Source organism: Cucurbita pepo, chromosome LG18 (assembly GCF_002806865.2).
Source record: "Cucurbita pepo subsp. pepo cultivar mu-cu-16 chromosome LG18, ASM280686v2, whole genome shotgun sequence".
Taxonomy (NCBI): Eukaryota; Viridiplantae; Streptophyta; class Magnoliopsida; order Cucurbitales; family Cucurbitaceae; genus Cucurbita; species Cucurbita pepo.
The window spans coordinates 1,246,088-1,262,606 of record NC_036655.1 but is presented as its reverse complement, the minus strand read 5'-3'; the positions used below and the strand labels follow the sequence as shown (position 1 = coordinate 1,262,606).

General features: G+C 34.4%; 2 protein-coding genes across 2 annotated transcripts; both read right to left on the bottom strand.

The window, feature by feature from the left end:
* Positions 1–4,642: 4,642 nt before the first annotated feature.
* Positions 4,643–5,800, bottom strand: LOC111780473 (F-box protein At3g07870-like). Its single transcript, XM_023660892.1, has one exon. The coding sequence runs from the start codon at positions 5,798–5,800 to the stop codon at positions 4,643–4,645; it is 1,158 nt and encodes a 385-aa protein (XP_023516660.1).
* Positions 5,801–8,638: 2,838 nt separating this feature from the next.
* Positions 8,639–9,427, bottom strand: LOC111779969 (probable histone H2AXb). Its single transcript, XM_023660192.1, has 2 exons — positions 9,122–9,427; positions 8,639–9,028 (listed from the first exon to the last, which is right to left on the bottom strand). Exons 1-2 carry the CDS (start codon positions 9,308–9,310, stop codon positions 8,807–8,809), a joined length of 411 nt encoding a protein of 136 aa, XP_023515960.1. The 5' UTR covers positions 9,311–9,427; the 3' UTR covers positions 8,639–8,806.
* Positions 9,428–16,519: the final 7,092 nt, after the last annotated feature.

Below are 16,519 nucleotides of genomic sequence, written 5' to 3'. Positions count from 1 at the left end.
TAGATTTAGCTTCTATGTATTTAAAACATTGACTACAAAACTTACGAACATCCCACTTATCTTCAGCCCAAAGAAGTGTTTATGCAACATATTATAAGTTTTATTAATCTTAAGATGTCCATTCAGTCACCACCACTTCTCTCAAAAGCAAATCTTTTTAGGAATACAAAACATATTTTTCTCAAGTAAAAATTCATTAAACACATAATAATCATCCACAAGGCATTTCGCAAGACGAAATGCATAAATAGTTCTAAAGTCTTGGTCATCTCTATATAATTTTAATATGCTCAAATCTAATAATTTTTGCACTGGGAGAAACAAAGAGATCGTACCTTTTAGATAACACATTAGCTACCATATTATCCTTACTTTGCTTATATTTGATGACATACGAAAATGTTTCAATAAATTCCACCCACTTTGCATGTCTACGGTTCAGTTTGCTTTGACCCTTCAGATAGTTCAAGCTTTCCTAATTAGAGTGGATCACAAATTCTCTAGGCCATGAGTAGCGTTGTCACCTCGCAATTATGAACTTGAAAACAATTCTTTATGTAGCATAGCATTGCCCCCATTTAGTTTTTCTACCTCAAATGGTTTGCCCAAAACAAGTAAGGGTGTCTGCTTAATTTGTTCCCAAGCAATAGGTCCCATCATTTTATTTCATGTAATTGTTGCATTTAACTCCAATTTAAAATTAATATCTGTTTACACAATTGAAAAACCTATTTATTTAAAAATGAGAGAGAGACAGAGATCGAAGAAAGAGTTGTTAAACAGTATTTAACATAAAAGGAAATATCAGACCACAGGGAGCTCCTTTCAATTTTAAAACCTATTTACAGAATCAAAAAGATGAGAGAGAGAGATGGAGGAAAGATTTGTTAAATAGTATTTAACAAACATTAGAGGGCAGTGAGCTCCTTTAAATTTTGTCCAACAAAAGATAGCAATTTTTATGAGAGGAAGGGCAGTGAGCTTGTTTAAATTTTGTCTAATAGAAAAGATCTGAATTTTACAATGTAAGTTAGGGAAATAATTTTATAGAGTTCAAACTTGAAACTGATGTCATGAGCTCATATAGGTTGACTCGGATTTCAAAGGACAGAATCGAATTTTCATTAAAGATATATTTGTGACAATGACTTAAGCGAGCCAGGTAAGTGACCTTACTATCGGCATGGTTATATTTGATGTTGACACGTGCCCTGTGGTTCTGCACGTGTCATATATATTGATATGTGTGAATTGTCTGTGGATCGATATGCTTCCTATATGTTATGTTATGTTATATAATATGTGGATTGTATGATAATAATTATCGTACGATGTGCTCTAGGAGATGTTTGAGATAGGATACGAGAAGGATGCACAAAACGAAATGTAACGATAGGAGTAAGATACGTTCATGAAACGTTAGAGTTAGGTTACACACCGAAGTGCTATGGATAGGAGAGAATGGTGAAAGAATACGGTTAGGTTATTGGTAGAAAGGGTTAGGTTTGTGATAGATTGATAGAACGATAGCATTAGGGTACGTTCTGGTGACGATATGACTAAGGTACGTCACGTAATGATATGTCTGTGATAGGTATAAGAACATTAAGGCTATGGTAAGTTAGAGAACGATATGACTATGAAGTGTTTACGTTATGACTTGTTTATGATATGATGCATTGTATGCTAGATTATGGTGCTTAAGTACGTAGTTATGTGAACGTGAATGTATGCTTTTAGTCTGATGTGATGTGTAATGCATGTAACGATGTGTGGTCCTTGAACGATTATGGCTTGTTTGTATGAATATTTGAATGTAACTGCATGAATTGTATGACATGAAATACGGTAAATTGCATGAAACATAACCCTGTTAGGAATATGTATGATATGTAAAGAAATGAGAATGGGAATGACATGTAAGCATGAAAACGTGATAGGGGGTTATGTTCATTAATGATAGCTGTAGGACTGGTGGGACCTCATGCATATTGTATGCTCATGCATTTGGTGGGATACCCCTATCCCATCACGAGGGTACGGACGCGTACATCCAATGGCAGGACAACGATCGTTATGCTTTGCATAGCGCTGCCGTGACGGTTCTAGTTTTAACGGGTCCCGGTATAAGGGCTCCCAGAGCATGCCCACCGGCTAGGGACAGTGGCCCAGCGGTGTGCGAACTAGCTGGTGAGCCCATACTCGCACGTATGGGCTGCGTGTAGAGTATATGGTACACGTCCACGATTACCTGTTAGGATTACACCGTAGAGAAAACGAAACGAAACGATAGGTCCCATCATTTCATTGCATGTGTTTGTCGCATAACCTTGATAGGGGGTCACTTACTGAGTATTCTAGAAATACTCAAGCCTCGTGCTACTTTACTTTTGCAGATAAGGGCAAGGCACCCATGTGACAACGACGACGACATCATACACCCCAGAATCGTGGCACATGCATAGGATAGTTGGTTGTTTTTTTCCCATTTCGTAGTCTAGGCTGAATTTGGTTGCATCATTAGTATATGTTAGAATAGGATGAAAGGTATTTGCATAATAAACCTTAGGATAGAATAAACCATTCATTTTGGGTTTTGTTATTTTCCTCTTTCTATAATGTTTCCCTTTTTCCCTTGTAATCTTTTTCTCTGAGGTAATAAAAGGCGAGTGCGAGTCGCATTGATGAATAGGGCCCATTAAATGTATATTCCGCATTTCAAATTATAGTAATGACTTTAGATTAAATAGGTAAAATATTAGGATCGTTACATGATATGATTGATAAGCTGTAGTGTTGTGCTACGCCTATGGTGAACTCTTGTAGGGATTGAGTTGGGTTTAGTTAGGGGACCCTTATGATGTTATAGTCCATGGTGTCGTGAGAGACGCTTAGAGGGAGAGACCCTTTAACCCTGGACTATTATGGACTTGGAAGACTTGATTGAGTGAATCTGGAAGCCAGGACCCCTAACTCAATAGTTTTAACTACCCTTGAGATATAGAGGACCACATTAGGACCCCGAGGTGTAGAGAGATGACCTCTTAGTTGACGGTATCTGGTTTAGCGATTGATTATGCCCCGCTTCCCTTCCTACTCCAGTGTGGTACTGTTGAGCTAGGCGAGACGCCAGTTAGGGAGATATTACCCTCCCCTTCCTACTCCGGTGTGGTATCGTTGAGCTAGGCGAGACGCCAGTTAGGGAGATGTTACTCTTCCCTTCCTACTTGGGTGTGGTACCGTTGAGCTAGGCGAGACACCAATTAGGGAGATGTTACTCTTTCCTTCCTACTTCGACATGGTACTGTTGAGCTTGGTGAGACACCTGTTAGGGAAGTGCTACTCAGTGGTAGATCGACTACTCTGCATTGGGATCCGTCTTATGGTAAGATGTTGATCACGCGAGTGGATCAAGGTCGCCTGCATGATGGGTCCGTCCTGTGGAAGGATGTTGACCATGTAGTGACTAATTCTAGCTAGGTTGTACGAGGGGTACATGTAGTTATAAGGGAGCACCTCATCCTCAAATGCTGAAATACCGCTTCAAAGGTTAAGTCCTTCCACCCCGATCTGTGTATTGAGAGTATTGAGACTCTAGGGTCTAGAGTATAGTTGGTGGTTCTTTCCTAAACTTGGATGTGATTAAGAGCCTACAAGTAGGTTGCTTACTGAGTATATTTTTATATTCACCCCGTCTTCCCTTCTTTTTTTCATGTACCAGTTGAAGTGGGGAGGTGTTCGAGAGCTGCACTGTCACAGAGGGGTGTCATTCCGGAGCGTCAGTCCCTTGTCTGTCTTATAGAGTCTTTTGTATTTCATTTTATACTTGTAATTCCTTTCTATTAATTTGAAACAAAACTTTTCCCTATTTTGTTTTAATTAAATAGTATTTTTACCTTTTACTTTATTTTTCTTTTATTTTATTTTATTTTTCTTTTTTGTTTGTTTTTTATTTCGTGTTTTTAGTCACGGTTGGGTTTTTCAAAACCTCTAAAATCGGGTCTTGACACTTACTTAATAAAAATTATAAAATATATAAAAATTAAAATAATAACTTAAAATCTTTAATTGTTATCCAATTAAAAATAAATAAAAATCTAAAATTTGATTTTTTTTATAAATTATAAAACTCCAAATCCTTAGACTTGTTTTCCATTTTAATTTGGTTAAAATTTATTTTAGTTTTAATAAAAAATTTACTTCTTATTTTTTTAAAATTTTGAAAATCTAATCTCCATATTCTTTTATCTTTATTTTAATTTTAAATATTTTATTTAAGATATTTAACAATAAAATAGATAAGATGGTCAAATAATTTATATCAAAATTTCACAAATATTTATAATATTTTTATTATGGTTTAATGGTAAATAATTAATGGTGGTTAATTATTTTATTTTTATTATATTAAATTATTAAAATAATTAAACTAATTTATTTTTTTATTTATTAATAAATATATTATTAATAATAGGCCTAGGGTTTATTTATCTAATTTTAATAAAAATAAAAATAAAAACTTAAAATAAATTAAACTATTCATAAATTAATTTATTAGTACACTCACTCCTCTAAATAAATAAAAAATAAAAAATAAAAAATAAAAAATAAAAACTAGCTCTAAACTTATTAAAACTCATATTTAAAACAAAATTTTACCTATTTTTCCAGTCAAAATATCGGAAAGAGCATTAAAATTAAAGCAGTTGATGTTGTGAATCCAAAATTCTCTGGCGATTGTATCATCCATCAACTTCTCCATCTTCTCCGTCTTCGGATCATACAACACTAATTCAGCTCCCGCCCAAACACACAAGATCTTTCCATCTTTACATATTTTAACCTGTTCCACAGTTGATTGTGAAAAAGAAAGAATATTTTTGCTCACATCTGGTACGCTGGTACTAAATGCTTTAATCCACGAACCATCTTCTTTCATCTTCCACATTGTGTACTCGTGCCCCTCCATAGAAAGAGTTAGATGAAGAGCACCATTAAATACTCCAATGCAAGGAAAATAACCGTCATCATTAGGAAAAGGAATGTGCTCGTACTTCTCATCTTCCATATTTAGACGATAAATAACATCGTGATGAAGATCATCTTGTCCAACCCAATGCAACCCTCCATTCAAGTAAACACCATGACATCCATTAAAAGAATAGGACGGTGACTCAATACGCGTCCATTCCTGCCGGGTCCCAAAAGCAAAAATCTCTGATTTGTAATTGACAGTGGAGTTTCTATCTTCGACGGTGGAGTTTCTTACTACTTTGTAGTGCTTTGTTTTAGGACAAAATCCAAATCCATATGAGCACGTAAGCCAATTCCCTTTGAATTCGTCCTTGGGTAGTTCAAAGTACTCATTCGTCATGGGATTTAATATGACGACTGTATTCGAGTTAAGCCAGCTCTTTGTGTTTTTGGTGACCACAAAAGCTAAGAGTCCATTGCACGAATTAATAGTTGAGATAAAAGAACGTCGGAAATACTTACGACGCAAGTTGAATGAAGCAACACTCCTCACCTCTTCCACGTGGTCTGAATCCAATTCCAAGCAATGGAGATTACGAAACGAGAGACGATCACGGCGGTTGGAATAAACATGGGCAAGCAAGAAGTTGGAAGCAGGCGAGATTGAAGGGTCATGTTTAGAACTTAAGATCACATCGTTCCATGTTTTGCAGACCAACCTACAGCTCGGCAAATAATAGTAAGGGAGTTTGCTGAGTATTAACTCGACGACATCAGGTATGAGTTCGGAAATTTTGTTGCTAATAATGTCTTGATCATTAGCCATCACTAGAAAAAGCTGGTGAATTTGATTGAACGGAGGAGGAAAGCGAGTGGATTCAGATGAATAGAATTCAAGAAAATAATGGTTACCCGACTAACAAGGTTGTATATTTATAATTTAAAAAATTAATCTTTTCCTATTTTGAATTTAAAAAACTCTATCTTTTCCTATTTTGAATAGTCTAGATTTGATTTTTTAAATATTTAAAAATAAAATATATGAAAATAAGATACTTACAAATTAAATAATATTTTTGTATAATTAATACTCGGTTACCATATGTATCCTATTTGATTCAAATCTATCGGTCAACAGGAACCGACCAAACCCGAACGAAACATATATATAAGAATATGATATTTATAAATAAAAATATTTATTGGGATGAGAATACTATCAAATTTTCGTATACTTTTTCTTTTAAATGTTTTTAATATTTTTATTTATTTATAAATAAAATTTATATAATTTTTTTTGTTTAAATGTTTATAATATTTTTATTATTTTTAGATCATTTATTGTATTAGTTATTTCATTTTTTTTTTATCAAAATATCAAAATAATTAAATTAGTTTATTTTTCACTTATTAATAATTATATTTGAATTTAAAATTTTTTAGTTTATTCAATTTATTTATACCGTTTTAATATTTACCATAGTTTCCTGAAATTAATCGTTGATAAAACTAAAATTAATTAAATTATTACTAATTTAACATAATTGGTCTTCTATAAGAATTAAATTATGTTTTTGTTCGAATAAAAACTTCAACCATTTTTATTGTCACCATTTAAATTCATATAAGATTAAGTTAATATATTTACTATTGATTTAAATTTTATTGAAAATTTTAAATAATACTTAAAAAACTTAATTTTAATGAAAATTTTATTTCATTTTTTTAATATAATTTCTAAATTATATTTTAAGTATTTCAAAATTTTGAAATTCTAATTCCAATATTCTTTTATCTCTTTAATTTTTAAATTAATTTTAAATAGGTCCATCTAAGTAATTAAATATTTTATATAATATATGGGAGAATAAGATATTTAAAAATATTAAAATATCACATAGGTTTATTTTTGTTATCATATTTATAATATTTTTATTATTGTTTAATTTTATACCATTAATAATTATAATTATTTTATTTTTATTATATCAATTTATTAAATTAATTAAACTTTTTTTTATTATTAATAAAACGAATAAGTGACTTTAAACTAATTATTTTTTTTATTATATTAAATTATTAAACTAATTTATTTATTTATTTATTAATAATATGCCTCGAGTTTATTTATCTAATTTTAATAAAAAAATAAATAAATAAATAAAACTTAAATATGTGTATTTTCTAATCAAATTTTCATAAAAATAAAATAAATTAAACCATTCATAAATTAATTTATTAATACACTTCCTTCTCTAATTAATAAAAATAAAAAATAAAAAATAAAATAAAAAATTTATCTATGATTAAAACTCATATTTAAAACAAAATTTCAATCTCAATTTCAATATAAATTATACTCAAAATTTTCATATTTTTCCAGTCAAAATATCAAGAAGAGCATTAAAATTAAAGCAGTCGATGTTGTGAACCGAAAATTCTCTCGCGATTGTATCATCCATCAACTTCTCCATCTTCTCCGTCTTCGGATCATACAACACTAATTCAGCTCCCGCCCAAACACACAAGATCTTTCCATCTTTACATATTTTAACCTGTTCCACAGTTGATTGTGAAAAAGAAAGAATATTTTTGCTCACATCTGGTACGCTGGTACTAAATGCTTTAATCCACGAACCATCTTCTTTCATCTTCCACATTGTGTACTCGTGCCCCTCCATAGAAAGAGTTAGATGAAGAGCACCATTAAATACTCCAATGCAAGGAAAATAACCGTCATCATTAGGAAAAGGAATGTGCTCGTACTTCTCATCTTCCATATTTAGACGATAAATAACATCGTGATGAAGATCATCTTGTCCAACCCAATGCAACCCTCCATTCAAGTAAACACCATGACATCCATTAAAAGATTATAAGGAAATTTTTATTTGATATTTTATAAGGATAAAAATAAAAATAAAAAATTAAACTTTAATATTGTTTTCTATTTTGAATTAATTTAAACATACTTATTAAAAAATTGAATAATAAGAAGAAAAAAAAAAAGAACAAAAAACCAATTATAAAATCTAGAGGTGTACATTCAACCCGACAACACAGACCAACCCAACCGAAACTATAAGGGTTGGGTTGGGTTGGATTAGCATTTCGGGTAGAGTTGGGTTGATTTTTTCTGAACTGAACTAAATTGATTCGGTTTTGGGTTCATGAGCAAAACCTTCGAGTTGACCCGAGCTAAATTAAAATATATAAAATGTATTAAGACTTTTCTTGTATTAGTGTGTTTGTCAGAGTTGTGCTAAGTCTAATTGGAGAACAATCACACCAGAGTTCGACGCCAGTCAAATACATATAATTGTTTGTATTTTTAATTCATCAACAAAGAAATCTTTAATAAGATGAAATCATCGTCACAAAATTCTAGCCCAAATGATTCCAACTCAATATAAGAAAAAAAATATATGTAACCTTGAACTTCAAATCTCCACAATTCAAACTAGATAACAAACTAAATTAATCAAAGAAACAAAATCAAAATTCACGATTCCAACATAAACTGGACAAATAATTCATATGGTTGTGAAGCCAAACTCATCAAAATTCACGATTCCAACATAAACTGGAAAAATAATTCATATGATTATGAAGCCAAACTCAAAATGCAGAGATCAAAGAGATGAACCAGCTTTCTAAGTGCAAATTTGTGTAAATGTAGACCAAAATTTTGTTAATTTTGTTGCAAAGATGTTCAAACAACAAACAGCCTTGCATAGATGTAAAAACGTATGCATCTAAACAAAATCAAGATGATACAACGCAGAGAACACAACAAATGCAATACAAGCAAGCACTGAAAATCCTATAAGCCCTAAAATTCCTGTGATGCAGAACCGATATCACCCTTATCTTTGCCGACCTTTTTAGGCAAAAGAGTTTGGTGAATATTGGGCAAAACACCTCCATTAGCAATGGTTACAGATCCTAAAAGCTTACTCAACTCCTCATCGTTCCTCACAGCAAGTTGGATGTGCCTCGGCACAATACGATTCTTCTTGTTGTCTCTAGCAGCATTTCCAGCAAGCTCCAAAACCTAATTCCGATTTAAAATTATCAGAAACAGAGATAAGAACAGAACCGCATCAAAATCGCTGAAAAAAGGAACAAAGACAACGGATCTTGTTACCTCGGCGGCAAGATACTCGAGAACGGCCGACAAATATACTGGAGCGCCAGCGCCGACACGCTCGGCGTACTTTCCGGCCTTGAGAAACCTTGCGATTCTACCGACGGGGAACTGGAGGCCGGCTTTATGCGATCGTGTAACGGATTTGGTGGCTTGCGGCTTTCCTCTACCGCCCTTGGTGGAACTCATAGTTGAATCGGAGTAAAAAATTGATGGATTTGGAGAGAAGAGAGATGAAAATCAAGAACCCTAATTTGGGGTTTTCGAGAGACTTGAATCTATATCGCAATGAGTTCAAGAACGATTGAGAAAGTGAAGTGAGAGGATTTTGGTTATATACGAAGGGAAAGAGAGATTTGATTGGCTAAGGGAAAGACCACGCGGATCGCCAGGGTGGCATTGTCTTTTAAATTCGCGGGAAATTTTTGTAATTTTGAGTGAATCTCAGGATTCATTTCGCCGGTTTTTTATTTTCGTAAATTGGTTGAGTTAAATAATAATAATAATAAATATATATATATATATATATGTTAAGCTGACGTTGGATTACCCACTCTCGAGGCTAGTAGCTTTGCTTAACATCTTCTGTCGGTTGCTGGTCTGTTTAGTTGACCTCAGAGGATTACTCTAGAAGATCGACAATCGGGAAACCATCATGTTGCCTAGTCTAGGACTACTCTAGAAGATCGGTAGTCAGGACCAGTTGCTTCCCTTCCAGTCGGTTCCTCAGATCATGGATCTCTCTCAAGTTCGTCGATCCTCTCGAACTTTCTTATCCCATTGCAGGATTCTTTGTCTGATTTTAGAAAGAGTTTTTTCCAAAACATCGAGCTTACCTCATGTCATTCTGGTTGGAGAGATAGACGGTACGCAGGAATAAGAAAAAGAAAAAAGAAGAAATAAGATCGAGTCTCGTTGCCCGGAAACAAGCCATTGGTTTCAAGTAGATAACTAAAATTTCATCAATTCAAATATCAAATATTTACAAGAAAATAGTAAAAAAATTGAAAAACAAAATAGTGAAAGTCAACCTCGAGATATTTTGGTCATTTTTGTTGACTTTGTCAAATCTTTTTTATTTTTTTTTTATTTTTTTCCCAAAGTCTATGAAATTATCTCACCTTCTTAAAATTTTGCATCTAAGGTTCTCAATAAAATCTCGGAAGTTCGAAAATAGAAAAAGAAGACTACTAAAGCTTACGTACCTATCAAGGTCAGGTCTTACAATTATGAAACTAGTCGTGATATGAATGTTATATGATCCATGAACCTCCATATGTTACACGACGCATATTATGTTTGCATGTTCACACTATGCCTATGAAACATTGATACGTCATATATGTTAACCATGAAAGATCTGTCGAGTATAGGCACGCATACCTCATAGGAACACTACATCATGAAAAAAAATGGAGGAATAATTTGCATCATAAATATATACCATGATTTGAAATTATGGGATCTCATGTTGTATGTCACGTGCATTGAGATACTTCTTAGGTATGATTAACATGGACACGTACACCATGATTATGTACACTGATATTATGCACACTTCTTTCCTTCTGTGGCTTCCAGCAGAGTATATATATGAGCCCCAATGGTGGGTCCATGTGCGCGTGTTGGTTGTGTGTAGAGAAGTACTATACATTCAATCCTACTCGAACCAAAAAGTAGAGACCAAAGCTATGATGTTTTATAAAAAGTTAGGTCTCACAATAACTTCATGTGATTGCATTTTTCGACCCCAATAGTGGAGTTGCTTATTCAGTAATTTTAAGTACTTAAGTCATATGTTGCTTCTTCTCCAGGTAAAGGTAAGGCTCTCATGTACGAATGTCGACATTGCTATGAAGGCCGAGGAAACAAAGTCAAGATAGTTGCATTTGCATTTAATGTTGTAGCCCTTGCGTTAAATCAGGGCGTTTGCATTATTTTAATTTTTTTTCATTTTGATTTTGCTATTTGTTAACATTATTGTTGATTCAAATAAATTTTTATGAATGTTCAAGTCCGTGGCAACATTTTAGTAATTTGATTTAGATAGCTTTTTGTACTTAGTATTCACGACATGCATGTTGTAATAACCTTATTTTTAATCAAAGCCACAAGTGACTAGCGCTTTAGCCCAACCCTAAAGCCCACCTGTGACGAACGCTTCAGTNCCCCCCCCTACCTGACCCAAATTGTGACTTGTATGCGCACCCTTCACCCTAATTTGCAACCGACCTTCATACCCGCGCAGACATAGAAAACATAACCAACGACCTTCATACCCCGCACCGGACCCTTTGTGCATTCGACTCAATTGACCTATTTTGGACTCTGTTTTATTGTTTCAGACCTATTCCTACCATTTTAGTGGGATTCATTAAGTGGAATTAGATTTTAAGGAGTAAGATCATGCTAGCACCAAGGAGATTTACTAAACCCAACTTAGGCCAACTAGGTAAATGGTCTAATTGTCCAACGTGGTTGGATGACTTGAGTGATGGATGATTGGCATGTACCACGTGACCCATTTACATTGCCATGATTATGTGATGTTTGATTTTATTATGTGATGATATGAGTATTATGTGATGTATGTACTTCCAATATGTTATGTTATGTATGAGACATTTTACGCTTATGAGACATCATCAACCATGAATGATATTATTGAAAGCAATGTAATGCATGTCTCTTGAGAGATTTAAAAATTGAAGTACTTTGTGCATTATAACCATGTAGGATGTTTTTTAACTACAGGATCTCACACATGTTATATGTCACAAGCATGAGATACTTCTCCAGTATGTTTTATACATGTTTTAAACAGATGCATACATCATGATACGATACACGCTCTTTTCCTTCCATTGATTTTCAACATCGTTAGTGTGCGCTAGCCCGTAGTTAGGCTTAAAGGATACCTGAGTCTGCCTAGTGGGTTCATCTGCGTGTGTGTGAACCATATGTAGAGGTTAAGGAATAGTCACAAAAAAATAGTTCCTACCATGAATCATGATTGCATGTTATTGGATATCCCGACCCCAACAATCATTCAATACTCTTTTGCTCATGCTTGATTACTTGAATTAAGCTTAGTTCTAGAGAGAAATTGTATTAGAACATGGATGCACGCCCATTTGTAGTATAGTAAAAGAAGCATTTGTGCTTTTCTTTAGCCAATGGTTAAGTTTCTTTGCAATTCTATGTAGTTTTGGTTGCATGTATAATCATTCAAGTTCGACATGATCAATTTTGCTTGTGAAGTTATTCGAATCTCAATCAAGTGTTCTTGCCTTGAGATACTTGATCAACAAGAATCATTCAAACTAGACATGATCGATCTTGCTTGTGGAGTGATTCGAATCTCAAACAATGGTCTTGCCTTGAGATATTCGATCAACAAGGTAATCCGAATCTTACTCCCCTTGTAGTGATTTTCACATATCAGGCGTCCTAACCTAGGTTATCATAGAATCAGTCTAACTCTAGCGACCTTATCTTATCTCAATGCAAACATCTATGCTCAACAAAGAGATCACATAATCAATCATACATGCATGCAAGCTCAACGAGAATATAACATCCATAAATCACTTGAGGCACACATCACAACATCCCATCCTTATTTCTGGCACACGAAAAACATCAAAAACAACATGCATCTTAAAATCTCATTCTAGGGGCATTTTAGTAATTTTCTATAACTTACATGGCATTTTCGACTAATATGTTAATTTGATGTCCTAATCGTGCATATTCTAACCATCTATGGGATGATATGATAGAATGATATGATAGAATGATATGATAGCATACTTGTTCCTCCTAGCGACCCCTATAAGTATTGCTCGAGGGAAGTTCGAATGGTTACTTGGTTACTTAGACGATGCATGTCTTTCCCAAGCTTGTTTTTTTTTGCTAGCTCCGAACTTCTTAGTTCATTAAAACTGTAACACAAAACAATCGAACGAGAGTCAAATTGGGTGAAAAGTACCTCTCATGCGCCTCCATGCACTGAGAGAAGATCTCACGGGCGCGACCACACTGGTTCACTTGCGCAGTCATGGCAGACGCAACTCGAGAGGATTTCCAACGTTTTACGATGGCTCTACATGTGTCTGTTCGTGGATCTCTTTAGCCCAACCATCAAGTCTTCGAGTTCAGCTAAACGTAACACTCCATAAATTATGACAACATGATATCTATCACCAATGGGGTATCCATCCACATGCGTAGACTCGGTTCTATTCTAGACAAATTCAATACTCGTTGTTTTTCCTCAAAGTTTTTAGAGGTCGAAGCGTGTCATGCTCATTTTCCTGACACTTGTCGTCTCTTTCACAAGAGAGAATGACTTCGATCCTTAGCTTCATCCCCTATGTTTCGAAAGCCATTTGAATTTCTCATAACTCCAAATTCGATTCGCGAATTTTCCATTTTCTTTCAATTTTCATAATTTTTATACATAACTCGATTCAACTCGGTTCATTGAGTAAAGCTTTCCAACAAAATTATCTTCATTCAACTTCGTTAACTATGGAAAGAATTCTACGCATTCAAAGTTGGCCAAAAACTAATAAACTTATCGTTCTTATGGTTTGGTCATAACTTCAACTAAAAAATCACGTCTGTGTTCTCTAGGGAAAAAGTAAGTTGTTTTAACCACGTCTGTGTTTTCCAGGGAAAAAGTTGTTTTAAGCGTTTTCAGACATTATGTTATAAATGATGTTCATTTTAAGAGTTATATTTCTGCATTAGAGATGTGCATGAGATGTCAGTAGCTATGTGGAAATTTAGGGTCGTTACAAGACTCATATTTAACTTCTCAATCTTAGTTTAGAATAGGTTCTTTTGTCTTTCGTTGTTTTAAATTATTTTGTATTTATTTTTATTTTCTCTAGATTTCAGTATTTCGTATTCAAACACGTAAGACCATAACTGTGTGAAGTTGTTTTAAGCCTTTTCAAAGTTTATGTTATAAATGATGTTTATTTTAAGAGTTATATCTCTGCATTAAGAGATAAGCATGATACGTTAGTAGAAACTATGAGTACTTAGAAATTTAGGGTTGTGCGCTCAATCTTAATAAGATACTCACCCCATGCAACGATTCCTTTGTAAGCCCAAATGTGGCCCAAACAAAAAAATTTGGGCCACTCCCAAAAACAAACTCGGCCCATCACCCAATTATGATAGAATATACCTAAACAATTACAAAAGCACCATAATAATAATAATAATAATAATAATAATAATAATAACATATTTTCTAATTTAAAAATAAATAATAAATACCAAATGAAGGGAAAAGTTAAATCTTAAATAGAACTAGGTTAATTAAAGTTGAATATGACATAAAATAATTTTTTTTTAAAAAAATATCTAAAAGATACACTAATGCCCTTCCTTCGAGTTTTGGATAGAAAACATTAATATTTCATTTAAAAAATACCCTTGAACTTTTAAAACGAGAGAGTATTCCTTGATTATAAGCTATAACGACCCAGATCCACCGCTAGCAGATATTGTCCTCTCGGGCTTTAAAACGCGTCTGCTAGGGGAAGGTTTCCACACCCTTATAAATGGTGGTTTGTTCTCCTCTCCAACCAATGTGGGACATCACAATCCACCCCCCTTCGAGGCTCAGCGTTCTTACTGGCACTCTTTCCTTCCTCCAACCGATGTGGGACCGCCTCCAAATCCACCCCCCTTTGGGGCCCAGCGTCCTTACTAGCACACCGCCTCGTGTCTACCTCCCTTCGAGGAACAGCGAGAAGGCTGGCACATCGTCCGGTGTCTGGCTCTGATACCATTTGTAACTACCCAGATCCACCGCTAGCAGATATATTGTCCTCTTTGGACTTTCCCTCTCGTACTTGCACTCTTTCCTTCCTCCAACCGATGTGGGACCGCCTCCAAATCCACCCCCCTTTGGGGCCCAGCGTCCTTACTAGCACACCGCCTCGTGTCTACCTCCCTTCGAGGAACAGCGAGAAGGCTGGCACATCGTCCGGTGTCTGGCTCTGATACCATTTGTAACTACCCAGATCCACCGCTAGCAGATATATTGTCCTCTTTGGACTTTCCCTCTCGGGCTTCCCCTCAAGGGTTTTAAAACGCGTCTACTAGGGGAAAGTTTCCACACCCTTATAAATGGTGATTTGTTACTGGGGGAAAGTTTCCACACCCTTATAAATGGTGTTTGTTCTCCTCCCTAGCCAATGTGGGACATCACATAAGCTCTCATGTAATATTTTTATGCATATTTGGATGGATTTATTAGAGGTGTTCATAGGTTCGATTGGATAGAGTTGACGACTCAACCTAATTGTTCGGATTATAAATTTTTTTAATCTAAAATAACCCTTATTAAATAATGAACTCAACCCGATCATAAATTTTTTTAGTTGGATTGGTTTGCATTGATGATTTATTTATTCAACTTTTTATTTTTAAAACATTGGGTAAAATATTTATTTATTTTTAAAATTTTAATTAAAAATCCATTTAAATATATATTTTAAAAAATTATCCTTTTAAAAGGTACGTGAATAAATAATAATAAAATAAATTCATAACTGAACCCAACCCAATTTAGATAAGTATTCATAACCAAATAAGGTTAACCAAATAAGTTCCACAATGGTATGATATTGTCCACTTTAAGCCTAAGCTCTAGGCTCTCATGGCTTTGCTTTAAGCTTCCCCAATAGGCCTCATTCCAATGGAGTTAGTATTCCTCACTTATAAACCCATGATCATTCCCTAAATTAGCCGATGTGGGACTTCCATCATCCAGCACCTCCCCTCGAACAAAGTGCGCCTCCCCTTAATTGAGGCTCGACTCCTTTGGAGTCTTAATCATTTTTTACTGCCTTCGAGGAGGCTTGGCTCTTTTTCTTTTGGAGTTCTTTGTTCGATATTTGAGGATTTACCAATCTATTGGCACGACTAAGTTTAGGGCATGGCTTTGATACCACGTTAAACGAACACGACTCTCCACAATGGTATGATATTGTCCACTTTGAGCCTAACTCTCATGGCTTTGCTTTGGGCTTCCCCGAAAGCCCTCATTCCAATAGAGTTAGTATTTCTCACTTATAAACTCATGATGATTCCCTAAATTAGCCGACGTGAGACTTCCATCATCCAACACAATCTAATTTAACCCAACCTAACCCATCCTTAATTTATAACGGTTCAATTGGGTTCAGACTTTTCGAATCATCGAGTTTTTTTTTAATTTTTGGACGGAATGAATGAATATCGTATCAGAAAGAGCCAAAAATGGTAGAGGAAGAAGACAAAGAAGTTAGTGAAAGGAAGATGGTGAGGTGTAAACTTTTGGTCCATACACATAAAAAAACACAAGGAAAAGGAAAAAGAAAAAAGAAAAAAAGA